At 54.3% G+C, this 20,839-nt stretch overlaps 1 protein-coding gene across 1 annotated transcript in view; it reads left to right on the top strand.

Moving 5' to 3' along the window:
* The first annotated feature begins 1,177 nt into the window (after positions 1-1,177).
* SENP3 (SUMO specific peptidase 3) overlaps positions 1,178-20,839 on the top strand; it is a 38,617-nt gene continuing 18,955 nt past the window's right edge. The window contains exons 1-5 of the mRNA XM_028702604.2: positions 1,178-1,330; positions 5,741-6,744; positions 11,619-11,897; positions 15,589-15,700; positions 18,359-18,506. Of these exons, the coding sequence (XP_028558437.2) occupies positions 5,754-6,744; positions 11,619-11,897; positions 15,589-15,700; positions 18,359-18,506 (1,530 nt within the window). The 5' untranslated portion in view covers positions 1,178-1,330; positions 5,741-5,753. The remainder of the gene's footprint in view (positions 1,331-5,740; positions 6,745-11,618; positions 11,898-15,588; positions 15,701-18,358; positions 18,507-20,839) is intronic.

Here is a 20,839-nt window from a genome sequence, read left to right as displayed (position 1 = left end):
AGACAGCATCTTAAAAAGCAGAGACATCACCTTGCCAACAAAGGTCCCTATAGTGAAAGCCATAGTTTTCCCAGTAGTGATGTATGGAAGTGAGAGCTGGACCATCAAGAAGGCTGATCGCCGAAGAATGGATGCTTTTGAATTCTGGTGCTGGAGGAGACTCTGGAGAGGCCCATGGACTGCAAGAAGATCAAACGCATCCATTCTGAAGGAAATCAGCCCTGAGTGCTCACTGGAAGGACAGATCCTGAAGCTGAGGCTCCAAGACTTTGGCCACCTCAGGAGAAGAGAAGACTCCCTGGAAAAGACCCTGATGTTGGGAAAGATGGAGGGCACAAGGAGAAGGGGACGACAGAGGACGAGATGGTGGGACAGTGTTCTTGAAGCGACCAGCATGAGTTTGACCAAACTGCGAGAGGCAGTGGAAGACAGGAGGGCCTGGTGTGCTGTGGTCCAGGGGGTCACGAAGAGGCGGACACGACTAAATGACTCAACAACAACAACAAGTACACAATGGCCAGTTCTCTGGCAACAACATTGCCAGGGGCCACCCCTGGGTCTCCAAGTCTTTCCCCCCAAAGAATTCTGGGAACTGTAGTTCACCCCACCCAGCACCCCAACAAACTTTTTTATGCTGCGAACCCTAACCCTGAGATCCTCAGCTAAATGGCGGTATACAAATGTAATTAATAATATGTAATAGTTTCCACAGAATTCTGGACTACAATTCCCGACAGCCCCTGCCAGCGCAGGTGTGCTGGATCCCAGGGGCTGACGGGAGTTGTAGTCCGAAAAGCACCTTGAGGGCAGCAGGCTGGGGGAAACCGGCTTTCGGAATACTAGATATTGTCTCCGTATGTGGGATTGTTACGCTCCTGTCGCATTGATATTTATATGTTTTCATTCTTTTAGGGCCCCCCGTTCTCCAGACGCTGATGGACTACAGCTCCCATCGGCCTCAGCCGCAGCGGCAAGCCGCGAGGGGTGACGGGAGTCGTAGTCCGACAGCGCCCGACGGGGTCGCCGCCTCAGGGTTTATGGCAGCTGTGACGTACAAAGAACGCGACGCTGCTCGGAATCTGCAAATGCCCGGATGCAGAGGCTTGCGTCGTGACGTCACTCGGCAAGGAGAGGTGACGCGACGTTGCCCCGCCCCGCCCACCTCCATCGGCGTGGCCCCGCCTAGACGCCGGCTGATGACGCCTTTGGGCGGCGCCGGCAGCCGCGGCGGCTCCTGAGGAAAGGAGGCGGCGGCGGCGGCGCTGGGAGGCGAGGCGTGAGAGAGAGGCCTCTGCCGCGTCCCGCGCCTCTCTCCCCGCTGCGGGACAAGGTGAGGCGCCCCCCCGCGCGCTGAGGGGCCGGGTCTCGTCCCTGGGCCTCCCCGGCCTCCCTCACCGCGGGACCCTCCTCTCCTCGCCCCCCAACCCTCCTTTCCCGTCGTCCTCTGCGGCTGCCCCCCTCGCCCCACACCTCGCCCAGGTTAACCCACCCGGTTATCTCCCCGGCCACGCCCCCTCCCCTCCCCCTCTTTGTATTGGGCTCCCCCCCCACAAACGCTGCCCAGCCACGCCCCCTCCCCACCCCCCACCCCATGGGGTCTTCTGGGGGACTCTTGTTCCAGCACCGTGAGAGGGGCACCTAGATTCCCTTGCAGGCAGGACTCGCCCCCTTCTTAAAGGGCTGAGGGAGGTCAGGGTGCAGGACTGTGCAAGGGGTGGGGGTGGCAGGGAAACTTGGCCTGTTTGTGTCTGGAGAAGAAATTTATATGTGTGTGTGTGTGTGTGTGTGTATATATACATATATGTGTGTGTGTGTGTGTGTGTATATATATATATATGGGACGCGGGTGGCGCTGTGGGTTAAACTACGGAGCCCAGGACTTGCCGATCAGAAGGTTGGCGGTTCGAATCCCCGTGACGGGGTGAGCTCCCGTTGCTCGGTCCCTGCTCCTGCCAACCTGGCAGTTCAAAAGCACCTCAAAGTGCAAGTATATAAATAGGGACCGCTCTGGCGGGAAGGTAAACGCCGTTTTCTTGCGCTGCTCTGGTTCTCCAGAAGCGGCTTAGTCCTGCTGGCCACATGACCCGGAAGCTGGACGCCAATAAAGTGAGATGAGCGCCGCAACCCCAGAGTCAGCCACGACTGGACCTAATGGTCAGGGGTCCCTTTACCTATATATATATATATTTATCTGCTTGCTGCTCAGTGAAGGGGAAGAAGGCATGGCGGGGCAGTGGTTAGAGCACCTGCTCTGCACGCATTGCAGGGGGTTGGGCTGGAGGACCCTGGGGGTCCCTTCCAAGTCTACCGTTCTGTGGTTCAATGCAGGAAGTCCTGGGTTCAACCACCAGCGGCGTCTCCAGGTAAGAGGAGGAAGGAGCCTCCGGGAGGAGAGGACTATGTTGATGGCAGGAGGGCCACTGCTTCGGCTGCATAGTCGGAGGCCGCGATGGTTCTGAATGCTGTTTCTGGAAACTGCTGTAGAGGAGAAGAGCACCACTGCAATTACATTCTGCTTACGGGTTTCTCATTGGTCGGGTGCTGTAAGAACAGGGTGCTGGGCTAGGTGATCCAGCAGGCGTTTCTTCCGTTCTTAGGAAACCCTGGAGAGTTCCTGTGTGTTGTTGAGCCAAAGTGCACACTTCTGGAGGGAAAGGGAATTGGCTCGGGGGTAGTGCATGTGCAGAAGGTCCCAGGTTTGATCCCCAGCAGGGTCTTGAGGTAAGGCTAGGAGAGGCTCCTGCCTGAAACTATGGGATGCCACTGCTGCCAGTCAGAGTACTGAGCTGGATGGAGCCCCCCAAAGGTCTGAGTTGGGCACTTTCCTACCTTCCAGTTGGGACCACAGCAGGTCCTTTGCATTCAGAAAACTTGCTGTCTTAAGCATCTGCAGGTAAAAGACTCTCAGGTGGCCGGATGTCTCCGCCAAAGCAAGGCACTGTCAGTCAGAGTAAATGGCAAGACGGTGTGATTTGGTTCCCTCTCCCCTTTGCACTTCACCCTCCCATCCTTAGTCCCATACTGAAAGCCAGTATAGGAGAGAGAGAGAGAGAGATGGAGTTACACTCTCCTATACAGTGGTACGGGACGTGGGTGGCGCTGTGGGTTAAACCACAGAGCCTACGACTTGCCGATCAGAAGGTTGGCGGTTCGAATCCCTGCGACGGGGTGAGCTCCTGTTGTTTGGTCCCTGCTCCTGCCCACCTAGCAGTTCAAAAGCACGTCAAAGTGCAAGTAGATAAATAGGTACTGCTCTGGCGGGAAGGTAAACGGCGTTTCCGTGTGCTGCTCTGGTTCGCCAGAAGCTGCTTAGTCATGCTGGCCACATGACCTGGAAGCTGTCTGCGGGCAAACGCCAGCTCCCTCGACCCATAGAGCAAGATGAGCGCCACAACCCCAAAGTCGGCCACGACTGGACCTAATGGTCAGGGGTACCTTTACCTTTATACAGTGGTACCTCGGGTTAAGTACTTAATTCGTTCCGGAAGTCCGTACTTAACCTGAAACTGTTCTTAACCTGAAGCACCACTTTAGCTAATGGGGCCTCCTGCTGCCGCTGCGCCACCGGAGCACGATTTCTGTTCTCATCCTGAAGCAAAGTTCTTAACCTGAAGCACTATTTCTGGGTTAGCGGAGTCTGTAACCTGAAGCGTATGTAACCACTGTACTGGCTTTTGCAGAAAACTGAGGGTTTGACCCTAACCTCAGTTTCCCGGGTTACACTTCACTCGGCAAACCGAGGTTTGTGTCAAACCCTCAGTTTTCTGCGATGTCCTCTTGAGTCTGCATTCTTCTACCCCCTTTGCGTGGCATAAGAAGCACCTGTTAAATCAGGCCAAAGAGGACCATATCTAGTCCAGCATCCTCATAGCGGCTAACCAGATGCCTGTGGGAAACCCAAAAGAAGGACCCGAGCATCAGAGCGCACTCTCCTCCGATGGTTTCCAGCAGCTGGCATTCAGAAGGAGGCAGGGCAGAGGCATCATGGCTACTAGCCATCCATAACCCTTTCCTCCTCCATGAATTTGTCCAATTCTCTTTGAAAGCTATCTAGGTTTACAGCCATCAATGCCTTCGGTGGGAGCAAGTGCCATAGTTTTAAGTATGTGTTACGTGAAAAAGTCCTTTTATCTGTCCTGTAACTAAGTTAATAATGAGGTACTGGCCCCCTTGCCTAAGGCTGGGGGGGGGGGCAGGGGGAGGTTGGCATTCGTTGAGCCAGGAAGCCCATCCAAATTTTGCTGCTAGCTCCTGCACCTTCAGATATTTCGGTTGAGCTTTCCAGCCCTGGTTTAGGGACCGTTTTGTTCAGCTCCCTCTTTGGCAGCGGAGTTTTCTGTCACGGGATGTAACGCCCACACCTTGAGTGAAGCCAGCCAGGTATAATGAGCAAGCAGTCCAGTTGGCAGGGGAATGCCAAGCCATCTCAGGTGTGTGGAAAGCTTTCCCCCTAATCTGCCTGAAACATGCGAGACTAGTTTAAAAGGAGCCAGGAATCAGTATTGGGAACTGTGTGCGTACCCCTACTTGAGATGCAGAAGAAGAAAAATGGAGGAACAAATTCCCAAACGGTGACTCAAACTGGAGTCACATTTTACAGATAAAGGTAAAGGTACCCCTGCCCGTATGGGCCAGTCTTGACAGACTCTAGGGTTGTGCGCCCATCTCACTCAAGAGCCCGGGGGCCAGCGCTGTCCGGAGACACTTCCGGGTCACGTGGCCAGCGTGACGAAGCTGCTCTGGCGAGCCAGAGCCGCACACGGAAACGACGTTTACCTTCCCGCTAGTAAGCGGTCCCTATTTATCTACTTGCACCCGGGGGTGCTTTCGAACTGCTAGGTTGGCAGGCGCTGGGACCGAGCAGCAGGAGCGCACCCCACCACGGGGATTCGAACCGCCGACCTTTCGATCGGCAAGCCCTAGGCGCTGAGGCTTTTACCCACAGCGCCACCCGCGTCCCATTTTACAGATACCTTTGTGCAAATATCTTCAGGGGCAAACGTTCTCCCTTGCTTTGAAAGGGAAGGAAAAGGGCATTGAGTTATCTGAACTTTTCATTATTTATTGCCTTTATATACAAACTTTCTAAGTAGCTGAAGGTAGCATATATTGTTCTCCCCATCCCTGTTGGATCATTGCAACAACCTTGTGAGGGAGGTTAGGCTGAGAGGCAGCCACTTCCCCAAAGTCACCCTGTGAGAGCTTCATGGCTGAGTGGGAATTCAAACCCTGGTCCTTCCCACCTCCTAGTCTTGACACTCTTGACACCACACTGGCTCTCAAAACATAACTGCCAGCGTACACCGAGGGTGGGATTTGAACCCATGCTCTCAGAGCCTAGTCCACTGCCTTAACCACTGAGCCACCATGTGTGCAGAAAGGGTAGTCTTGGAGGTATGCAGTCCAGCTTCCGACGTGCTTTGGTGTTTGTGGTTTTTCTTAAATACATTAAAGCACTGTCTGGTCTTCGTGGATGCAAAGTTATTTGGAAAGGTTGCTTGAAGGCAAGCGGGAAGGGCCAGGCAGGAACTGGGTCTTACATCCACCTAAGTATTCCTGCGTTCTGTACAACGTCTCCTGCCTGTGCCTGATTCTAGTTGTGCACACTATGCTAAATCAGCCGTCTCCATGCGTCCTGTCCATGCGCCTGGTTTTCACAATGCGGAAGCCCCTTCTACTCTTCTCCCATGACCGTAATGCAGATCTTCTTTTCTCTCTCTCTCTCTCTCTCCCCCCGCAGCCGCGTCGGCACCATGAAGGAAATGTTTCAAGACGAGAAGTATTGGGGGGGCCCGTCCCCCAGCCTCCGCGACCCCACGGGGCACCGGGACAAGCTGTGCCGCCCCTCCCAGGAGTGGGGCGAGCCGGAGCGCAAGCACGGCGGCTGCTTCGAGGGGAACCGGCGCCTGGCCTACGCGAAGAAGCAGCCCCTGGGCTTCAGCCCCTCGTCCTCCGCCAGCGAGGAGGAAGAAGGGAGGTGGGACCTCCCCTGCATGTCCGGCTGGGAGGTGGCCGGCGTGGGCCCCTCCCACCCAGCCCAGAGCAAAGCCGGCAGGGCGAAGATCCCCCGGAGCGGGGGCCGGGCCTGGCCCTTCGACGTGGCCGCGGGGTCCAGCTCCCGGAGGCGTCCGCAGCTCCTGGGGGCGCCGAGGGCACGCTGCTTCCGCCGCCAGCGCCGGCGTGCCCTGCGGGCCTTCCGCATGCTCCTCTACGCCAAGAGCTCCTCCCTGGCTTTCCATTGGAAGCTGTGGGGCAAGATGGCCTCCAGGGGGCGCCGGCGGGGAGGGGGAGCGGCGGGGGCGAAGCGGGCCCGGTCGTCCCTGTCCCTCTCGCCCGGCTCCCAGCCCGACGACGACCACCTCCCTCTATACAAGAAAAGCTGCCCCCTGCGGGAGGAGGACTGCCGGGGCGGGGCCAAGCGCAGGCCCCGCCCCGCCCGCTTCAAGCCCCGCCCTCCCGAGCCCCACCTGGACTACGACTTGGACGGGGCTTTCCCTGCGTCGTCGTCCTCCTCGCCCCCTCCGGCCTCTTCTCGCCTCAGCCTGCTGGGGGCCCTGATGGACGACGCCTCGCCCTACCCTCAGTACGTGGAGCTGCAGAGGGTCAGCTTCGACAAAGACCCCGGAGCCGCCGAGCTGGAGGAGGAAGCCGTCGGCCTGCTCAAGTACCCTGGCGGAGGGGCCCACGCCTCCCCCAGGACTAGAAAGGGCGGAGAGGCGGAGCACAGCCTGGATGGAGACGGAGGTAAAGCTCATGTTTAGCCGCTGCCCTTCGACCCATCCTGGCGTTGGTGGTGGCTAGCTAATAGCTAGCGCTGTGTGGATTTTGTGTAGCGTGCTGCGTTTCTTGTTTATTCGTGTATTTATTTGGTATTTATTTTATTCGGCCAAAAAAGGCTCCCAGAGCAGTTTGCGCACAATTGGAATGAGACCATCCCTACCCGCAGGCTTAGACTCATAGCAAAAAACACAACAACACACAAGGAAAGAGGGGCAGGGAGGGAAGAGGAAAATAAAAGCTGACTTCCCATTTCCAAATAATAACAACAACAACAACAACAACAATTTATTATTTGTACCCCGCCCATCTGGCTGAAAACTTCCCTGAACAGGGAGGGTGCCACCACCGAGAAGGCCCTCTGCCTGGTTCCCTGTCACCTCACTTCTCGCAGGGAGGGAACCGCCCGAAGACCCTCGGAGCTGGACCTAAGCGTCCGGGCTGAATGATGGGGGTGGAGATGCCCCACTGGCACAGCTCAGGGGCAGGAGGTGCCTGATGGAGCTGGGCAAAGCCGATGAAAAGAGCCTTCCCCGTCCCTTCTCTCCCACTGGGGCATGACTGCTGAGGGTAGGGGAAGCCTACGGTATCTGGTGGAAACTCCTTAGGGAGCCCCTTCCTTTCCTCCTCCTGCTTCGCTGAAGAAGAGGAGTTTGGATTTGGTATCCCGCTTTATCACTACCCGAAGGAGTCTCAAAGCGGCTCACATTCTCCTTTCCCTTCCTCCCCCACAACAAACACCCTGTGAGGTGAGTGGGGCTGAGAGACTTCAGAGAAGTGAGACTGGCCCAAGGTCACCCAGCAGCTGTATGTGGAGGAGCGGAGATGCGAACCCGGTTCCCCAGATTACGAGTCTACCACTCTTAACCACTACACCACACTGGCTCTCAGTGAAGAGGCGCTGCACTGCTCTGCTGAATCCAGCAGAGCTTGAGGGAGAGCTGCACAGCGCCTCTTGGTCTGCTGGCTTCCCAGCGAAGCAGGATGAGGGACGGAAGGGGCTCCGTCCATCCCTCATCGTGCATCGCTGTGAAGGCATCGGAACAAGAGGCGTTGCGCAGCGATCCCTCTCGCTGTTCTGGCTTCTGGGATAGCTGCGCAGCCTGCATTCGCTCCATGAGACGCACACACATTTCCCCTTACTTTTTTAGGAGGGAAATAGTGCGTCTTATAGAGCGAAAAATACAGTGTTTATAGATGCTACGGCAGAGGAGACAATGCACATCTGTTTACGCAGTCGTTACAAAGACCAAGTGGGATGCCTGTGAATGGGGTGGAGGCAGGTGGCAGTCTGTCCTGGCCAGGTCGATGGAGAAGGGGTGTTGCTGTCCCTCCTCTTCCTTAGGGAGGTACCAGGTGGAGAGTGCTGATGACAGGCTCAGTGGTAATAATAATACTAATAATAATAATTTATTATTTGTACCCAGCCCATCTGGCTGGGTTTCCCCAGCCACTCTGGGCGGCTTCCAACAAAGATGAAAAATACACAAAAATGTCACATATTAAAAACTTCCCTGAACAGGGCTGCCTTCAGATGTCTTCTGAATGTCAGGTAGTTGTTTATCGCTTTGACATCTGATGGGAGGGCATTCCACAGGGAGGGTGCCACTACCGAGAAGGCCCTCTGCCTGGTTCCCTGTAACTTGGCCTCTCGCAGTGAGGGAACCGCCAGAAGGCCCTCGGAACTGGACCTCAGTGTCCGGGCTGGACGATGGGGGAGGAGACGCTCCTTCAGATATACTGGACCAAGGCCGTTTAGGGCTTTAAAGGTCAGCACCACTTTGAATTGTGCTCGGAAACGTACTGGGAGCCAATGTAGGTCTTTCAAGACCGGTGTTATATGGTCTCGGTGGCCGCTCCCAGTCACCAGTCTAGCTGCCGCATTCTGGATTAGTTGTAGTTTCCAGGTCACCTTCAAAGGTAGCCCCACGTAGAGCGCATTGCAGTAGTCCAAGCGGGAGATAACCAGAGCATGCACCACTCTGGCGAAACAGTCTGCAGGCAGGGAGGGTCTCATCCTGCGTACCAGATGGAGCTGGTAAACAGCTGTCCTGGATACAGATACAGATTTGACCTGCGCCTCCATGGACAGCTGTGAGTCCAAAATGACTCCCAGGCTGCGCACCTGGTTCTTCAGGGGCACAGTTACCCCATTCAGGACCAGGGAATCCTCCACACCTGCCCGCCTCCTGCCCCCCAAAAACAGTACTTCTGTCTTGTCAGGATTCAACCTCAAATCTGTTAGCCGCCATCCACCCTCCAACCACCTCCAGACACTGAACTTCCTTTCCATGGCAAAGGTTTCAGGTTCAATCCGTACCACCTCAGATTTGGACTGGGAAAGATGGCCCCCTTCAAGGCACTGCAAGGTTTTCTCAAACTCCCGCAGTTGTTGGACATAGTGATGCCAAATTCTCGAGAATAACCTTTTGGAGAATATTCTCGATTAATGAGAATATTAGAGAATTTTCATTTAATATAGGCGAATATTCATTTTAATGCATTGAAAATGATATTTGTTAACGTACTTGTTCAGATGGCGACCAAAAACTGTACGGATACTTTTATTCAATGGGGCGACGCAGTGAATTCACATTCTTTGATAGGCCTAAATTTGAAGCGACCACCATAATATCAATCATACCGGCTATATAAGAGATCACAAAAATTGTAACATTACACATAAAACAGTACAGTAGGCCTACTGCAAATACAAGTAGTTCCTAAAACTGTAGTTGTAGGCCTAAATTTGAAATGACAATATTAATACTGCACACCGGCTACAAAAAACTATAGCATTAAACTTGAAATATTATTACAGTAGGCTCATAGAAGGTCAAAAACTGTATTTTGATTACAGCTCGACTTATTATTTACTAGATTTTACAGTTGTAAAACTGGTTCTTACATTAGAATTTATAGTTTGTGGAGAATATTCTCCGGAGAATTTTCTAGCAGAGAATATTCTCACCTCACATCACTAGTTGGACTACAACTCCCATCATCCCTAGCTAGCAGGACCAGCGGTCAGGGATGATGGGAGTCGTAGTCCATACCCAAGTCTGAGAAACACTGCTCTTGAGAGCTGCTTTCCCTAGGAGTAAATCTTAATGAGCTTAGATGGATCAGTTGTCTGAGTAATAAGGCAACTTCTTCCTTATATTCTTAAGCAGCAGGTACCGTACCAGGTATCGCTCAAGAGATCTAAGAAATCAGTGCAGTTTCAGAGTTGGTGGTTAGAATCAGTGCAGCTTTGAAACGTTCGCTCTGCCAGGGCACAAGACCAGGCAGTGTGTCTGGAGGTCCTGGGCTGCCCGGACGACAAGGCCCCCTCTCACTTTTCCCAAAGGAAAAGCAGAGCAAGACGTTAGGCACCTGCCTGGCTCCAGGATTTGCCAGAAGGAGACTCTCATTTCGAATTTCTCTCTGCCATCTAAATGGCGTCCAGTTGCATCCAAACACAGATTAAAAAAAAACCTGGTCTTTGATCTCAGGAGCAGTCATGAGAAATTTGGTTAAGTCCTCCTCTGTTGTCTCCCAGGATAGGCAGAGGCCAATCAAATCTTAAGAGGCACCCAGTGCATAGCAAAAAGGCAAAACAACAAAAATATTCACTGTAGTAGACTATCGGAAAGTGCCCAGCATTGCCCAGGAATTCTGGGGGTGAGGGGGGGAAATCCTGAGATTTATAAATAGATAATGTACCGTATTTTTCGCTCTATAACACGCACCAGACCATAACTCGCACGTAGTTTTTAGAGGAGGAAAACAAGAAAAAAAATACTCTAAACGAAATAGTGGATATATGATTTTTGTGGTTCATGCTGTGGCCACAGACATGTGATCTGACAGTGAGTTTGGAGTAGCCCAATGCAAAAATCCTCAGAATCCATGTGGATCCATGCTTTGTAACCACGGAGGAGGGAAGGAAGGGGAACCATGGATCCTCTGCTCACGGCTGCAGCAGACCCCCCCCCCCCGGCACCCGCAGGCATTCGCTCCATAACACGCACAGACATTTCCCCTTACTTTCTAGGAGGGAAAAAGTGAGTGTTATGGTGCAAAAAATACGGTAATTTGTTAGTTTCTACGGCTGTGCATGGCACTTACCTGGAGAATACCTGGCCAGGATCTGGTCCCGAATCAAACAGATTCCATTACCATGGGGGCCATAGATGAGAGGTCGCCTGACCCTCAGCACTGGACAAATGGGGGCAGTAGTTGGTTTTTCTGGCCTCCCACCCCTAGTCCTGAGGTTAGAGCTCCTCTTCCTACCAAACCAGTGCACAGCCCTATTTTGCTCTATAAGACTCACTTTTTCCCTCCTAAAAAGTAAGGGGAAATGTGTGTGCGTCTTATGGGGCGAATGCAGGCTGCGCAGCTATCCCAGAAGCCAGAACAGCAAGAGGGATTGCTGCTTTCGCTGCGCAACGATCCCTCTTGCTGTTCTGGCTTCTGAGATTCAGAATATTTTTTTCTTATTTTCCTCCTCCCAAAACTAGGTGCGCCTTGTGGTCTGGTGCGTCTTATAGAGCGAAAAATACGGTCGTTTATTTTCATATTTGGTTAAAAATCAGTGCAGCCCTGAACGTTCCAGCCCACCATCTTGGTCGATGATAACCTCAGAGGTGTCAAAATCGTTTGGAATCGTCTTGGTTCAAAATGGGTTGGGGCAGTGTCCAAACACTGATGAGAACAGTCTTCCCCCGCCTCGTCGCTCCACGAGACAGGTGGAGAAACCGCTTTCCGAAATGTGTAGTAGTTTTGGGGGGTGCTGCTATTAACATCTGTGGGTCCCTGCGAGGCCTCTGAAACCCTCCCGCCTCTCTCTCGCGCTGCAGGCCCCATGGACGCCCTCCCCAACGGCTTTGCCTCCCTCACTCCCGACGGCGACCTCTGCTCCCTCCCCGGAGTCACGGACGCCACCATCCTCATCAGCAACGTCTGTAGCATCGGGGGCCACGCGGCGGAGGAGCTCTTCCAGGGGCCCCGGGACAAAGACAGGCCGCTGGATCCTTCCGGGATCAGGCTCGAAGGCGACCTGGCCGCTGAAGAGAGGACCGGCGAGAAGGCAGCCCAGCACAGCCCCCTGAGAGAAGAACACATCACATGTGTGCACAGTAAGCAGAGGGGGCCAGAATGGGTGGGTGGGTGGGCAAGCAGATGAAACAGTCCCCTCCTTCTCCCCCCCACATGGGATCTCCAAGGCTATTGTCCCTAGACTGTCTTGGACGGTGGTGGTTGCTTCAATCTGGCTCCAGGCCCAGCTGGAGGAGGGAAACAGCCTTGGGTGCTCCGGGGGCCGTGGGGGAGTCCTGTCTGGTTAGTTTCCTCAGGCCTTTTAGCAACATTTGCTACCCTCGGCTACGATACGATACTCTTTATTGTCATTGTCCCATACAGAACAAGGAAATTGAAAATCTACAGCAGACATTCAGAAACCAACAAGCCTGCTATCCCAGCCTGGTTAGCCCCCTAAAAACTCTGATACCCCATAATTAAATACAATGTACTCCCATAGAGACTACCTTACACTGCGATGAAAACCAAAAATCGCATTTGGATAGAAAGTGTTTCTCCTGCGGCTAGTCCTAGTCTCAATAACCCTTTACCTTCTTCCAGAAGGCAGAAGCTGAAAGAGATCATTTCCGGGGTGCGCACTATCCTGCGCCATCTCTGCAGCTTTCTTCCTCCTCGGGGAAAAACCCACAAGAGCCGCACACATGCTCCACGTGGCTCTTTAAAGGGAGCGCTGAGCAGAACCTCCCGCCTGCATTCGCTCCATAAGATGCACACACATTTCCCCTTACTTTTTAGGAGGGCGAAAGTGTGTCTTATAGAGTGAAAAATAAAAAGGTAAAGGTACCCCTGCCCGTACGGGCCAGTCTTGACAGACTCTAGGGTTGTGCGCCCATCTCACTCAAGAGGCCGGGGGCCAGCGCTGTCCGGAGACACTTCCGGGTCACGTGGCCAGCGTGACAAAGCTGCATCTGGCGAGCCAGAGCCGCACACGGAAACGCCATTTACCTTCCTGCTGGTAAGCGGTCCCTATTTATCTACTTGCACCCGGGAGTGCTTTCGAACTGCTAGGTTGGCAGGCGCTGGGACCGAGCAACGGGAGCGCACCCCGCCGCGGGGATTCGAACCGCCGACCTTTCGATCGGCAAGCCCTAGGCGCTGAGGCTTTTACCCACAGCGCCACCCGCGTGTCTCATAGAGGGAAAAATACGGTAATACAAAAAACAGGATTGTGTATTTAGGACTTCCCCTGGCCCCATCTGATCTCCTTCCCCAGCAACTCACTGCCTGCTTTATCGTGATATGGTGAAGGCAATAACTTTCCCCCACGAAAAAAGCACATAGAACTGCAGAAGGAAGCTGGAAGACCAAAGCGCGCTCTCTCTTTCTCTTTCTCTTCCTCCCACTTCCTCCTTCAGCAGAATGTGCTTTACAAGGCTTGGAAGAGAAGCCAAGGACAGGAAGCTCAGTGGGCAAGAGGGGAGAGGGGGGAGGAATCCGGAGGAATGGGAAGAGAGGCAGAAAATAAGGGAGGCATAGAAGTCAGGGAAGGGAGAGAGTGCAAAAGGGAACACACACACACACACACACAATTTCTTTTAAAATGGATGCTCTTAAAATTGCGCACCCCCCTCAGTGGCTGCTCTCCTTCCCATCCAAATCACAGATCAAATCTATCTCCATTGACGGAACACTACAGATCACAGCTTCAGGGCTTTTTAGCTTTAAAAAAGGTAAAGGGACCCCTGACCATTAGGTCCAGCCGTGACCGACTCTGGGGTTGCGGCGCTCATCTCGCTTTATTGGCCGAGGGAGCCGGCGTACAGCTTCCGGGTCATGTGGCCAGCAGGGCTAAGCCGCTTCTGGCGAACCAGAGCAGCGCACGGAAACGCCGTTTACCTTCCCGCCGGAGCGGTACCTATTTATCTACTTGCACAGGTGTGCTTTTGAACTGCTAGGTTGGCAGGAGCCGGGACCGAGCAACGGGAGCTCACCCCGTCGCGGGGATTCGAACCGCCGACCTTCTGATCGGCAAGCCCTAGGCTCTGTGGTTTAACCCACAGCGCCACCCGCGTCCCTGTGTTTAGCTTTAGCATAATGCAAAAACACGGCTCCTAGGGGCTTGAAATTATTTTCAAGGGATCCCCCGCTAAACAACCAATTCCTCATGCCCACAGCTGTCTTCCGTTGTTTATTGGTGGTTCTGCTCTCCTTGGGTTTAATAATAATAATAATAATAATAATAATAATAATAATCCTGAAGCTTCATGAGGATCTGTGCCTTGGACCAGGGCTGGATCTGTAGTTTTGTTCCCTGTGCAGACTACAACGTCCGCTCTAATTTGATGGCTTGTAAAACAGGACGCGGGTGGCGCTGTGGGTAAAACCTCAGCGCCTAGGACTTGCCGATCGCATGGTCAGCGGTTCAAATCCCCGCGGCGGGGTGCGCTCCCGCTGCTCGGTCCCAGCGCCTGCCAACCTAGCAGTTCGAAAGCACCCCTGGGTGCAAGTAGATAAATAGGGACCGCTTACCAGCGGGAAGGTAAACGACGTTCCCGTGTGCTGCGCTGGCTCGCCAGATGCAGCTTTGTCACGCTGGCCACGTGACCCGGAAGTGTCTCCGGACAGCGCTGGCCCCCGGCCTGTTGAGTGAGATGGGCGCACAACCCCAGAGTCTGGCAAGACTGGCCCGTACGGGCAGGGGTACCTTTACCTTTACCTTTAAAACGGGACAGCTAAAATGAAGTCCTTCGTGCAACGGAGTCAAGCTGTGGAATCCTCTCCCCCAGGAAGGAGGGATGGCCAGCAATGTGGATGGATTCCTAAGAGGTCTAGACAAATTCATGGAGGAGGAGAAAGCTATCGATGGCTTCTAGCCAGAATGGCTGTGTCTCTGCCTCCACAGTCGGAGGAAGCAATGCTTCCGAAGGCCAGTTGCTGGAAAACGCAACAGGGGAGACTTGCTCTTGGGGTCGGATCCTGCCTACAGGTTTCCCACTGGGGCATCTGGCTGGCCGCTGTGAGAACAGGATGCCAGGCTGGAGGGACCATTGGCCTGATTCTGCAGGGGTTTCACGACAAACACAGATTAATTTTATTTATCTGTGCCATAAAATTTACACACTGCCGGATGGTAAAAAAAAAGAAAACAGCCCGCCAGCAACAGCCCTCAGAGTGGTTTGTAAAAAAAAGATAAAGCAAAGTTATTGATAAGAAAAATAAGCATTGATAATTTAAGATCAACGCACACAGAAAGTAATTGAATCACAGGTGTACAATACAGTGGTACCTCGGGTTACATACGCTGCAGGTTACATACGCTTCAGGTTACAGACTCCGCTAACCCAGAAATAGTACCTCGGGTTAAGAACTTTGCTTCAGGATGAGAACAGAAATCGTGCTCCGGCGGCGCGGTGGCAGCAGGAGGCCCCATTAGCTAAAGTGGTGCTTCAGGTTAAGAACAGACCTCCGGAACGAATTAAGTTCTTAACCCAAGGTACCACGGTAATAGAATATGGTATCGGAATTTGGAATTCAAGAGGTTCAGTTTTAATTCTGCTGGATATGACCTCATACTGGGACATGCGCACGCGCACACACACAGAGCCCTGTCTCCCATCCACAGAGAGCCCACTTCCTTTTAATATTTAAAACGGGCTTCTGCACCTCCAGGCTATTCTCAGGGGCGCCCAAGCAGTGTCCATCCCTCCCACAATAAACTCTGTGGCTTGGCTCCCTTCAGCCTGCCAGGCTCCCGTGGCTTCAGGTTTCCCCTCCTGTCGTTTCTGCCAGACATCCTGGACGAGTTCCTGCAGACGTACGGCAGCCTCATCCCCATCAGCGTGGACGAAGTCGTGGAGAAGCTAGAGGACATCTTCCAGCAGGAGTTCTCTACGCCCCAGAGGTAGGGCCTCTCTTCCCACTTGGGGGAATTCGACTCCTTCCCCTTCCACTCTGTCTCCAGGTGTGCTGGTCCCGGGGGGGGGGGGGGGGTTACCGTGAGGCATGGTCAAAGTCCGGTCCTGGGTCGAGGGTCTGGAGACTGTCCACCAAGGGGGAAGCGGGGACCAAAGCAAGAAGCCGGGCGTGATCGGGAACTCCGTGAAAACAGGTCTGGGTGCTGGCAGAAACAGGTTTCCAACGTCGCTGCTCCCGCAACCTGGGACTGGGCTGACTGGCCTTTATCTCCTCTGAGGCCAGGGGCGGTCCCGGCCCACCGGTGACCCGCCTCTCCTGGCCTGGAGGCGAGCACTCCTCCTGAGAGAACTTAGTTCCCTCTGCCTCTCTGTCCTGAGCCTCTGCAGCTCAGGAGAGGCTGGAGGGTTACTGTACAGAAGTCATTTTCGGTCACATAGAACAGCAGGATAAAGGTAAAGGGACCCCTGACCATTAGGTCCAGTCGTGGCCGACTCTGGGGTTGCGGCGCTCATCTCGCTTTACTGGCCGAGGGAGCCGGCGTACAGCTTCCGGGTCATGTGGCCAGCAGGACTAAGCCGCTTCTGGCGAAGCAGAGCAGCGCACAGAAACGCCGTTTACCTTCCCGCCGGAGCGGTACCTATTTATCTACTTGCACTTTGACATGCTTTTGAACTGCTAGGTGGGCAGGAGCAGGGACCAAGCAACGGGAGCTCACCCCGTTGCGGGGATTCGAACCGCCGACCTTCTGATCGGCAAGTCCTAGTGTGCTGGTCCCGGGGGGAGGTTACTGTGGGGCGAGGTCCAGGACCTGAGTCGAGGGATGGCAGACAGTCCTCCACGGGCGAAGCGGGGTCCAAGGCGAGGAGCCGGGCAAGGACAGGAACACTGAAGGAACAGGACTGGATGCTGGCCGAAAGAGCTCTTCAACGACGTTGCTCCCGCAACCTGGGACCGGGCTGACTGGCCTTTATCTCCTCTGAGGCGTGGGGCGGTCCCGGCCCACCGGTGACCCGCCTCTCCTGGCCTGGAGGCGAGCACTCCTCCTGAGAGAACCCAGTTCCCTCTGCCTCTCTGCCCTGAGCCTCTGCAGCTCCGGAGAGGCTAGAGGGTTACTGGACCCAGGGGCAGCTTCACCTTCCCCTGACAGGGCTGGGAGAGGCGCACCTGCAGGCAATGGGTCCTCCATCACCTCCGGAGCCAGAATGGATTCACCTGGTGTCTGCTCCTGAGGACCCGGCACAGGTGAGGGCCCTTCAGATTCAAGCCCCTGCCCCGGCTCAGCCGGCCCTGGAGGCGGGGACTCCTGTGCAGGCTGGGATTCCTCAGGTTCAGCCTCTGAGTCCGAATCCCAGGCCATCACACCAGGCAGGGGAGTGGCAGAGAGAGCTGGGTGAGGGCACCCAGTCTCCAGAAATCGAGGCTCCGCATGGCTTTATAGCTGATTGTGAGGAGCTCATTCAGCAGGCCTGGGTTGTTTCTTTCAGCGCCTGGGGCTAAGGTGGGCACCTGATGCCCAGGGCTTAGTAATTTTACAGACCCGACTTCCTCGAGTGGCTTCGGTTAAGACTCTGCTCTGTTTACAACATGACTGCATCTTGCGGGCGTTTGGTTCCAAGGGTTAGGGCGCACACACAAATATTGCGTGCAGTGGTACCTTGGTTCTTGAACATAATCCGTTCCAAAACCAAAGCGTTCCAAAACCAAGGCGCGCTTTCTTGTAGAAAGTAATGCAAAATGGGCCAATCCGTTCCAGGCTTTTAAAAACAGCCCCTAAAACAGCAGTTTAGCATGAATTTTACTATCTAACGAGACCATTGATCCATAAAGGGAAAGCAATAATCAATGCACTGTACAGTGGTACCTCGGGTTACATACGCTTCAGGTTACATACGTTTCAGGTTACAGACTCCGCTAACCCAGAAATATTACCTCGGGTTAAGAATTTTGCTTCAGGATAAGAACAGAAATCGTGCTCTGGTGGCACGGCAGCAGCTGGACACCTCATTGGCTAAAGTGGTGCTTCAGGTTAAGAACAGTTTCAGGTTAAGTACGGACCTTCGGAACGAATTAAGTATTTAACCCGAGGTACCACTGTACTATAAAATGAATAAGGCAGTATTGTAGATGATAAAAATTAAAACTATTTTTTTTCTTACCGGCGCTGATAATAGTCATTGTTCGGATGGGGGGCTTTTATCCATTTCCGGAGTCACACAAACAATCAATCAATCAATCAATCAATCAGTAGCTGAACTGGGTTCCGCACAGTCACAACAAATTAACCGAAAAAGCCTCAAAAATAAAAACTCAAAATAAATAGCAAAAACAAAAGCGCCAAACTTGGTCCATTCCAGAAGTACGTTTGACTTCCGAAATGTTCGAAAACCAAGGTGCAGCTTCTGATTGGTGCAGGCGCCCCGGGAAACAATAGCCGACAGCCGCATTGGATGTTCGGCTTCTGAAAAACGTTCGAAAACCGGAACACTTCCTTCCAGGTTTTCAGCGTTTGGGAACCAAGGCGTTTGAGTATCAAGGCGTTTGAGAACCAAGGTTCCACTGTATACCCAAATTCTCGGAGCCGTCCCCCGTGGCACTTTTGTTCTCACGGTGACCCTCTGGGGGTCTCTCTTTCCGGACCCTGCAGGAAAGGCATGGTCAACCAACTGATCCAGTCTTACCAACGCTTGCCGGGCAATGCTATGGTTCGGACCTTCCGGGTCACTTATAAGCGCCACGTGGTCACCATGGACGACCTGCAGACCCTCTACGGGCCCAACTGGCTCAACGACCAGGTAGGCTGTGCTTTTTTGTTCTGAAGTGGCTGCTAGAAGCCCTGTAGCCCAGGGGTCAGCAAACTTTTCCAGCAGGGGGCCGGTCCACTGTCCCTCAGACCTTGTTGGGGGCCGGACTATATTTTTGGGGGGGAAATGAACAGATTCCTATGCCCCACAAATAACCCAGAGATGCAGTTTTAAATAAAAGGACACATTCTACTCATGTAGAAACAGGCTGATTCCCGGACCAGATTTAGAAGGCGATTGGGCTGGATCCAGGTCCCGGGCCTTAGTTTGCCTTCCAATGCCCTGATCTGTAGGAACTCTGATGCAGGAAATACGGGAGCCCTCTCCCAACCAGTTGTTCAGTGAACCCCCAATTAGAAAGGACCTCTACGAACAAATTCGTAACAAAGCGTATACAGTGGTACCCCGCAAGACGAACGCCTCGCGAGACGAAAAACTCGCAAAACGAAAGGTTTTTTCGTTTTCGAGTTGCCTCGCAAGACGAATTTCCCTATGGGCTTGCTTCGCAAAACGAAGCTTGCCCCGGGGACAGCGGATCTTCTCTTTTGAAGCAAGGGGCGGCAGGGAGATCGCTTCTCCCCACCGCCCCTTGCTTCAAAAGAGGTCTGCCCCCGGACCTCTTTTGAAGCAAGGGGCTGCGGGGAGATCGCTTCTCCCGGTGCTCCGAAGCGGGGTGGGGGGGGCGGGAACACCTGCCCCAGCCGCCGGGCTTCGTAGCGCTGCTGCGAAGCCGGGCGGGGGGCGGGAACACCTGCCCCAGCCACCCCGCTTCGGAACGCTGCTCCGAAGCGGGGTGGGGGGGGGGCGGGAACACTTGCCCCAGCCACCGGGCTTCGTAGCGCTGCTGCGAAGCCGGGCGGGGGGCGGGAACACCTGCCCCAGCCACCCCGCTTCGGAACGCTGCTCCGAAGCGGGGGGGGGGCGGGAACACTTGCCCCAGCCACCGGGCTTCGTAGCGCTGCTGCGAAGCCGGGCGGGGGGCGGGAACACCTGCCCCAGCCGCCGGGCTTCGTAGCGCTGCTGCGAAGCCGGGCGGGGGGGGGGGCGGGAACACCTTCTGAAGGCGGGCGGGGGGCGAAAGTCTTTGTCCCCCCTGCCTGCCTTCCCAGGGGCTTTTAAATCGCCCCGGACAGCGGAGAAGTCCTCCGCTGTCCCGGGGCGATTTTAAAATGCCGCCCGCCAGCATTTTAAGATCGCCCGGACAGCGGAGAAGTCCTCCGCTGTCCCAGGGTTTTTTAAAATGCTGGGGGTGGGAAGAAAAGCCCTTGTCCCCCCCCCCCCCAGCCTTCAGAAGAGGTCCGGGGACAGTCTGTCCCCGGACCTGGTCTGAAGGCGGTTTCCCTAGGAACGCATTAATTGATTTTCAATGCATTCCTATGGGAAACCGTGCATCGCAAGACGAAAAAACCGCAAGACGAAGAGACTTGCGGAACGAATTAATTTCGTCTTGCGAGGCACCACTGTACGGGGTGCTTCTACACAACACACAAAGAGTCGTAAAGCATTCTCCATCGAGGAAGTTCACCGATCATGGGATGTGAAATGTCTGACTCCACACTGGTATCAGCTTATATAAAGGTAAAGGGACCCCTGGCCGTTAGGTCCACTTGTGGCCAACTCTGGGGTTGCAGCGCTCATCTCGCTTTATTGGCCGAGGGAGCCGGCGTACAGCTTCCGGGTCATGTGGCCAGCAGGACTAAGCCGCTTCTGGCGAACCAGAGCAGCGCACAGAAACGCCCTTTACCTTCCCGCTGGAGCGGTACCTATTTATCTACTTGCACTTTGACATGCTTTCGAACTGCTAGGTGGGCAGGAGCAGGGACCGAGCAACGGGAGCTCACCCCGTCATTGCGGGGATTCGAACCGTCAACCTTCTGATCAGCAAGCCCTAGGCTCTGTGGTTTAACCCACAGCACCACCCGCGTCCCTCTATCAGCTTAACTGGGGTGCCCCAAAATGTTTGGTCTCAACTGTCGCACTTTAACCCCCATCGCCTTGGCAACCAGGCCTTCAGTAGGGGCTGTTGACAGTCCAGTCCCTTATCTTACTTCCCTGTCAAAGATCTTCAAGGAGAGATGCTGGATTATCTCCCCCCCCCCCCCCCGATGGTCACTCAAGAGCAGAAATAGCAAAACATCCTGGCTGGCCTTGTTGCTTGTGCCTCTCTTGAGGTCAGATCAGGAGAAATAAGGAATGCAGCTGTAATGGTTCTAGGGGTTGCTTGTGCGTAAATCGGCACCACACCTGGCTGGTTGCCTGAGTGAACCCTTTCTGTCTGGACAGCCACTCGCCCGTGGCTGTCTCAATCGCTGGCAGAATCCGTC

The sequence above is a fragment of the Podarcis muralis genome, chromosome 13 (genome assembly GCF_964188315.1).
Source record: "Podarcis muralis chromosome 13, rPodMur119.hap1.1, whole genome shotgun sequence".
Classification (NCBI taxonomy): Eukaryota; Metazoa; Chordata; class Lepidosauria; order Squamata; family Lacertidae; genus Podarcis; species Podarcis muralis.
The sequence above is the reverse complement of the archived record's forward strand: the minus strand, read 5'-3'. Positions and strand labels throughout refer to the sequence as shown.